The 8,923-nt window shown below is 33.5% G+C and overlaps 1 protein-coding gene across 1 annotated transcript in view; it reads left to right on the forward strand.

Moving 5' to 3' along the window:
- Positions 1 to 8,923, forward strand: part of LOC128247086 (uncharacterized) — an 81,956-nt gene that overhangs the window by 60,492 nt on the left and 12,541 nt on the right. Inside the window, exons 2-3 of the mRNA XM_052965906.1 lie at positions 2,269 to 2,338; positions 3,606 to 3,693. Of these exons, the coding sequence (XP_052821866.1) occupies positions 2,269 to 2,338; positions 3,606 to 3,693 (158 nt within the window). The remainder of the gene's footprint in view (positions 1 to 2,268; positions 2,339 to 3,605; positions 3,694 to 8,923) is intronic.

Consider the following 8,923-nt stretch of genomic DNA (forward strand, 5'->3'; position numbering starts at 1 on the left):
ATATATATATATATATATATATACATATGCAACAGGAATGTATGTATGTCAATGTTCAGTCTTATTTCAAGATTTCTTGCCAATACAGAAAAAAGCCAGTTGCTAACCTAGCTCTAGGCTTCCTTCACTGAGATTTCAACATCAATAATAGGGTATGGATGTATGTACGTATGTATGTGTGTATGTATGTATGTATGCAATTATGTATACTGCAGATTTATTTTATCTATGTTTTTTCATGCATATGAGAAAAACATATGCATATAGACATGCTCATATATACTTAAATGATAAACTTCTGGAAAATTTTACAAACATTTACAGTTACAGTAATGGCTTGGATCTGCTGTCTTCGAATCAACTTTCTTCTTTCTAATTTTGTGAAACCTAATGTCTTAACATTGGTATTTAGGTAGTGTACCACATATTCCAGTGACCCAATAATGACAGGTATAAAACTGAACTTGTAATCTGTATAGCGTAACTGCGGATTTCTCAATTGTTTGTATGTATGTATGTATGTATGTATGTATGTATGCATGTATGTTTGTATGTACGTATGTATGTATGTATGTATGTATATCTGTATGCATGCATGTATATGTGTAAGAGTGTCAGTACTAACAGAAAATGAAATGTTCAGAATGCATTACTGTATTTGTTACAAATCTCTGAATTCAAATTTAGAGATTCTAATTCAGAGATCTAACTTAACATCCACCAGACAAAGATATAGTCGATTATACATTTAATCACTGAAAATGATGACATATATTTTAATAACTCGCTTCTGGTATATCTTAATCCTATCTTACTTGACATATGTTCGTCATTTGCAATCTTTAGTAGTTCAGTTGTTAACGTGTTAAGTATCATATTATGAAGCCAATAATAGAAGCATTGAGAGCCCATTACATTTGAAGAAGATACAAATCTTATGCGATTAATAATCTTTTGGTGATTAATGTTTGAATACACTGTATAATAATGGGAAAAAAATGGAAATGGGGATAACTCTTTTTAGGGTTATTGTGTGTGTACATCACGAATATAACTTTCGTTTCATTCTGTGACACTCCAGTTTTTCGGAAATTACCAGCTTACTTACTTTAAATATAATGATATTTCCGTAGGAATTGAGTGTAAACAAAATTGGGTCGAAACTGAAAACTCGAATAGTTACGAATGGATTTGGATATAATTTTAATGGCGTGTATGTAAAGTATTTGTCAACCTAACCTATCTAAATTATAAATGTACACTGAATATTTTTATAGCTATATGGGTCCACATCCGTGGTAAACTTAACAAGAAACCACACATCATCACCCAATCTGAACTCAATCATCTAGTCCGTGACTTAACAATTACAAAGGGACAGAGGGAAGTCCTGGCCTACGTCTGCAGCATTGGAACCTGCTGGATAAAAATGCTCGAACTACAGTATTTAAGAAGTATTCTGCAAATCTACGGCAATTCTACACTTTGGAAAACAACTTGTCAGAGATTCGTTGGAGGTTATTCAGAGAGTTTATTCATAGTGGAGGTTATTTATAGTGGAGGTTATTTATAGTGGAGGTTATTCATAGAGGCATCCCTTTACAGCATAAAAGCGGTCCTGTTGCACATTGGGATCACATGCCTTCAATTTCAACTGTTCACTCAGTTATTTTAAGAGTAACATATGCGAACCTCGCATTTATTCTAGACTGCATAATTTACAGGGAGCATGAGTGGATACTTGGTGCGGACTTGAAAGTAGTAGCTCCACTTAATGGGGTACAAACTGGATATACCAAGTTTATGTACTTATGGTAGAATAGGGCCAGATCAGGACATTACGTACGCGCAGAATAGCCAACACTGGAAACTATGACGCCTGAATGACATAATATAAATCGCGAGCCACTAGTTACGAAGGTGAAAATTATTTTGCCACCACTGCATATAAAACTAGACCTAATGAAGCAATTTACCAAAGTACTGCAACACAACAAGCCATGTTTCCAGTACCTAAAGAAATCTTCCTTCAAATAAGTGATGCCAAGGTTAAAGTGGGCATATTCGTAAGACCTCTGATTCGTTAACTTATAGCTGATGAGGACTTCGAGACGACGATGGATGAAACTGAGCATGAATTCAAAGATGTTTACAAAGGACGTCTGGGAAAGCACCAAGTGACCCAGCGGAAGGGTATAGTGGAGAGCCTACTCTCGGATGTAATATGCCAATGAAGATGCATTTTCTTCATTCTCATGTCCTTCTCAGAGAATGCAAGAGATGTGACAGATGAACATGGAGAGAAGTTCCATCAAGTTATATTGTCAATGGAAAACAGGTACAAGGGAAAATGGAACCCTGCTAGGCAGGCTGACTTCTGCTGGTACATGAAACGTGACATACCGGAGACATCTCATAAATGAATAAGTAAATACTAAAATGTAGATTAATACGTTATACAATGCTAACAAACATGCCGATTCATTATACATTTATGGATTAATTACAATGGAATATTTAATCCGACTTTGCGAGCAAAACGAATTTATGGTATCATATACATTGGTATAAATTGCATAGTTATTAAGTTGGTAATTTGCAAGAAAATGTGACATGATGGGAAATTTTTGTTATAAACTTCTAATTTAACACAATCAGCTTCATAATAAAATGTACTCAAAAACTATGGGGTTTTTTTCCTTGACCTTCAGGTTTGTTGTACAGTGCAATTAAAGACGGTAAAGAGGATGATTTGCAGTTGTTTGTAGTTCTGATGAGGAAGACACACTCGTAACCTAACACATACTGGGAAGTAGGGATAATTTTAGCACTATTTGAATTATTGCTCTAGCAAGGCCGCAGTCGAGCGACTGAAACAAGTAAAGACGTAAAAGAAGCTGTGTGTGTGTGTGTGTGTGTGTGTGTGTGTGTGTGTGTGTGTGTGTGTGTGTGCAGGGGGTTCCGTGTTTCTGTGTGTGTGCCTGTGTCTTTGTGTGTGGGTGTGGATGAAAACATTAATGACCAACTTTTCCGCGTGTCTCGTGGAATATGAACAGAATAGTAATTTATGGATAGCTGTGCTCACACAGAGATCTTATTTGCCTGTCGAGGACAATAATATGGCAGTTGTCTTTCCCAGTGAACGCTTTAGTATACAAAACCAACATTACCTATATCACTCTCCTTCTTATAATTTAAGGTTTATGGACGTTTTCTGGCAATTTACATCCATATTCCACTAAAATATTTTGAATCAATCGTGTGGTTACAGAATTAAAAGCACTAAACCTGTTCGGAAGTCGATAACACTGCAAATTAATATGGTGTGCTGATAAACTACATCAAAGAATTACTGTTTGCCATTCAATCCATATTTCTTCCATACATAGTTACTTCAATAACCAGATGTATAGTTTAATAGAAATATCCAGTTTATCATAATCAGTCCGAATGTTTGCTATACATTTAGCCTATTCTACTGGACGTTTAGAGTCAGATTATATTATTCCATTGAGAAATACATTCGCCATAATGAAAGCAAAAGAGATTCGTAATACCTGAAAAGAAATATTTGAATGATAATTATATATCCAATATTCCTCTAGTGCCAAGAGGCAAAGCGAATCAGTGATGATTGATAGTGATAACATTAAAGATGTTATATTGAATATAATCTACTATTTTATTCTGCGAGTAAGTTTGTCAAGAACTTCACATAATGCCTGAATCAAAGATATATCCGACAAACATGATAAGCGCATAATCGGTACAACAGAGAAATATGGAATATATTTAGAAAGTGTACTATAATGAAAACTCCATAATTGTTGTGTATTTATTGAGAAATATCTGTAAACGGCTACCTGGGGAAATATACATATGACAAGGTCGGAAACGTAATGTAAAATAGTTGCGTCTTGATATGAAACATACATTATACTTGTCTTTGTTACGCTTCCTCAATGCAAGTCGTCTACAACAGTTCATACATAAATATCCTATGATTAAAGAGAGCTGATGAATAATGAGTCTGAAAATGTGGAAAATAAAGCAAGGAAAAATGGAAAATCGCTATCATTCAACATAGAACTTTCACAAATAATTAATTACAATTTATGTTGTAGATTTGATCATTAGATTATAATGAATATATTCCAGCGATCCCAACAACACTCATGAACACTAATTTACGTCGTAGAAGAATCCAATTATTAAACCTATAACATTGTGGATTACGTCATTCTAATTGTACAAAATGTTTCTCTGATCTGTATACTATATATCACAATTCATAAAATATTCAAGAAAAGTAGAGAAACATCCCTAATGCGAAGGATGCAGATATTTAAGAAAATACATAAAGTAAAAGGTTTTTCCCTACTAAAAACATCTCGCATCTTTTTTACGTGCAATAAATGGCTTTATATATCAAATATACAGTTACGTACAGTTTTTTTTTTACTACATACGCATAAAATATTAAATCTCATCTCCTTATTAATTCGCACATGAATATTCTCATTCACCACATATGCATTTGAAATCGCAAACAATATTTGTAAATACAATTCTTAGAATTCGTAGTTCATATACCATAGTGGAATTTGTTTTATCAAGGAAATTTTTGAGTCGTTTACAATTTCAAAAGAAGAGCTCATATTATATACACAATCACATATTTTCCATTTAAATAACTACCTCGCATAAGTTGTTAAATGGAAAATATTTAATCATCTCCAACACCACTTGAAGAATTCATTTATAAAAAATATTATGCGAATGCTAGTTCTTGCCTGTACACATACACACACACACACACAAACACACACACACACACACACACACATACATACATACATGCATATATATATATATACATATATATATATATATATTGATAGCTAGCAAGGACAACTATAACATGCAATCAAGTATATTAAAGATTTAGAAGTCAATATTTTGTCTTACTTTTCTGTTAGAAGTGAGATATTCATATTTGTGGATCAATACATATTGTTGTATTTTACAACAAACATTACTCGATATTGTTCAACAAACAATATGAACAAACCATATTACCTAGATATACATTTAATACTTTTCTTTTCTTTGTTGGAGGATAGTTTGTATTTAAATGTCATATTCGCGTAGTTTCGAAGTTCTAATTCACCGGGTTTGTTGAAATTAATAATAGAAGTATTTTCCTTTCTTCATGACGTAATCAACCTGTTTGCAAATATCTAATTTCAATGCACATTTTAAAAGCTTATTTCTAATTATGTCAGTTTGGTAAAACTTATGTGTATGTGCTTGAATGCTTCAACGATCAATACATGCATAGAATATCGTACAACTTGTGTTGTAGTACGCAATTCTACAAACAATCGTATTAAAGTTTTCCTAGTAAAATCACAGCCATGCATTTTTATAGTTTTTCTTCACGATCAGGCTACAAACTGTGACTGACAGGGATGTCAGTTTAATGAGAAAAACAAATCGTGGTTTTGTTGTGTCCATGATATTTCACTGTCATTTAAAAGGTCACCAGCCTGGAAGTAATTTTACTTGAGACATAACTACATTGGGCAGGACACGTTGACAGGATGAGAGAGCACCGCCTACCCAAGATTATCATGCACTGTGAGTTCACCACTGACCACCGCAGTATGAGAAGCGTTAAGAAGCGTTAGGACTGCCTGAAGCAGTACCTTAGCAGTCCACTTTAACAGCTCACCTTGCTGCTTGACACCATACCATCAGCGATGCTGTTTCCTCCTTTGAGATCTCTCGCAGCGCCTCTCTTGAAAACAAACTTCAGAGGCAAAAAATATTTCAGTTGCATCATCAGGCCCTGGACAATCACACCTCTGTCATCATAGCAATCGGATAGATCAATCCCACGTCGACCTTATTAGCCACAAAGGAGCCCGCAGACGATGTGGACAACAGCCTTCCTAATCGTCGTCAGCGACGCCATGCCAAGATGGAGAAGAAGAATATTGAGAGTAAAATGTTCCAGCATATTCTTTTCAATGGATATGAAAGAGGAAACAATTAACTTGAGGAACAGATAAAGAACATTTTATATGGCGGTTAGAAAGTCGATTAACAAAGGCTATTTTGACATGATTAGTATAAAAGAGATAATCCTCATTTTTTTTCTAAACGGATCTGTCACAGAGATAATGTTTTGTTGTGAAAATTATGTTTGCCAATAAAATATAGAACAATACTTTGCTTTTCGTTTTGTTTTCAGTCCTAGGCTTGTACTGATCAAAAAGATGTGTGATCAATTCTTTTGAGTATATTCCTATGCTTTTATTGTTGGGTGATAGAAAAACAGAAAAAATATATTGTACAATAAATACATTCTAGATACGACTTAGTTAACTATATGCCGCCGAGAAATTTATATCTTACATAGATGCGATAGGCACATGTTTTCAATTTGTTGAATTTTACCTATGATTTATCCACGGGTAATTACCACGGGTAATTCGGTTAAACAGTTGTTAATATATAGCCTTTTCCTGAAAATAAACCGCAATTATTTGACATACAATGACTCCTTGGATTGAATGAATTCTAATTGAGAGACTATTAATATTGGATTCAAGACCAGCAAGTGTGTTGTGCATGTAAGTCAATTACATCGACCTGAGTGTTAACATGATACTTTTTTTATCAGAAGAATTCGAAATCAAAAGGGAAAGACGGACGAAATGTCGCTAAGCATTTTTTCACGGAGCGGTCACAATTCTGCCTGCTCACCGCCTTTTGAGAAACTATAAACATTCATCGCTAATATACATAATAGAATGAATATTACGTTGAAATTTGCATATAGAACTTTTATCTGGTAAAATGTGCTTTATAATAGCTCCTTCATTGCATAATATATGAATATAAAAATATATGAATAATGTAATTCATAATCTTTGCAGCAGGTCAGTACTTTCTGTATTGTCAGGAAGAGTTTTCAATATGCTATATAGACTGACGGGTGGGGTTAGTAGAATACTGTTTTGGCTAACCTACGCAGTCTCTTTTAACGTGCACGGTCATGGGTGTCACGTACAAACCATTTCAGAATATACCACTATATATATATATATATATATATATATATATATATATATATATATATATATATATATACAGATCATTGTTTTTATGCTTCCGAAAATAACTATTTGTGAACAAATATAAAATCAGTAATATCATCAAATTTGTAGCATTTAATATTTTCTACATACATGAAATCCAAACAAATTATCATGGTTTATAAAATATGTAGAAATGTTTTTACTGTTGAAATTTATCATATTTGCCACTCAGCTCATACGGCAAAAATAGATTACTTTTCACAGTTATCGGAAAAAATTACATCAACCTGTAATATTTACACCGAACGTTACAATATATAAGCATATGTAGAATATCTTAATATATCATATGGGCTGTTACCTGACATTAATAAATAAATGTGCGTGTGTGTTTAAGCATATCTTTATATTAAACCTATCTCTGTAAATATATTCATATTAAGACGTATGTAAGCATACATATACGTATGCATATATGTATGTACACATATTTCGTAAGATCGTGTGTGCAATCTCCTGGGTATGCGTTGTGTCCTTGACCAGTTTGCTCAGTCCACTGGCAAAACTGAGGAGTAACTGTAACTCAAAAGGGCCAACCTTGTCACATTCTGTGTCACCCTGAATCTACCTGAGAACTACGTTAAAGGTACAGGTGTTTGTGGAGTTCTCTGCCATTGGAGTTCTAACTTTATGAGCAGGCTGTTCCGTTTACTGCATCAACTGGAACCATTGTCTTCGTAACCAACGGAATGCCACTAACATGCATATATATATATATATATATATACATACACACAAGTAGAGGACCAAATAACAAAAGAAGATAACTCGCTCATCAGTTATCGACTGTTTTACTGACCCATTTCTTTAACGACAAGATAGGAAAGCACCGTAGGACAGCAACATCCAGAAATTTTTTAAATATAAAATTTGTGTAGAGTTAGGGATTCGAACGAACTAATAATAACAGAGTAGACGTACAGAGTAAGCAATCGATGAAGACAAACGTTAAGGGCCGTTAGGCCAAGACGAAATGTAATGGGTAATAGAATAAATAGAAGAGAAATAAATAGTAGAAGAACATGTATATATATATATATATTTATATATATATATGATAACGGATGCAAACGATTAGTGCTCAGGTTGAATCCGTACCTCAGGTTTGACTTCTGATGCTACTTTGGATGCAGGGATGTGGTAATTGTCTAAAGGAGAAATTGACAACGTAACATGACATATTCATTCAACATACGGAGAAAATGAATAAATAAATGAGTATAAATCACAGGAGATCTGTAAAATGTCCACTAAGAAATATTCATGATAGTTATAATAGTTGTAACGGGCACTTGTAAATTCTGAGAAGAGGCAGAAGATAACTCCATAGTATTGATACAATATAGATTGATAAGGAGGTTTCTCATAAATGAAACTTTAAAATGAAAACCATAGAAATAGTAGTGGATACTATTTCTTCCAGTTTTTTTTTCAAAACTAGATTCGTTTTTGGTCCAATTTTCTGAATTCTCTCTACGTCTAACTATCAAATCAGATCATATCAATATTACGGATTTACCTTATGACTATTCTTAGAGCCTGCAACTATAAAAAAAAAAGCTTCCCATCGTGGAACGTTTGCTGAACGTCTGAGAATTATGCTCATGTATGTATTTGTTTTTCTCTACACTTTGTTTAAATATAAATATAGCATAATCTACGTGTCGATACCTGGAGTTTGACACTCTATCTCGTTTATTCTATTAAGAATACATGCAAACACACATATAGTTACAGATATGCGTATATATATATAT

The sequence above is a fragment of the Octopus bimaculoides genome, chromosome 2, assembly GCF_001194135.2.
Source record: "Octopus bimaculoides isolate UCB-OBI-ISO-001 chromosome 2, ASM119413v2, whole genome shotgun sequence".
Lineage (NCBI taxonomy): Eukaryota > Metazoa > Mollusca > Cephalopoda > Octopoda > Octopodidae > Octopus > Octopus bimaculoides.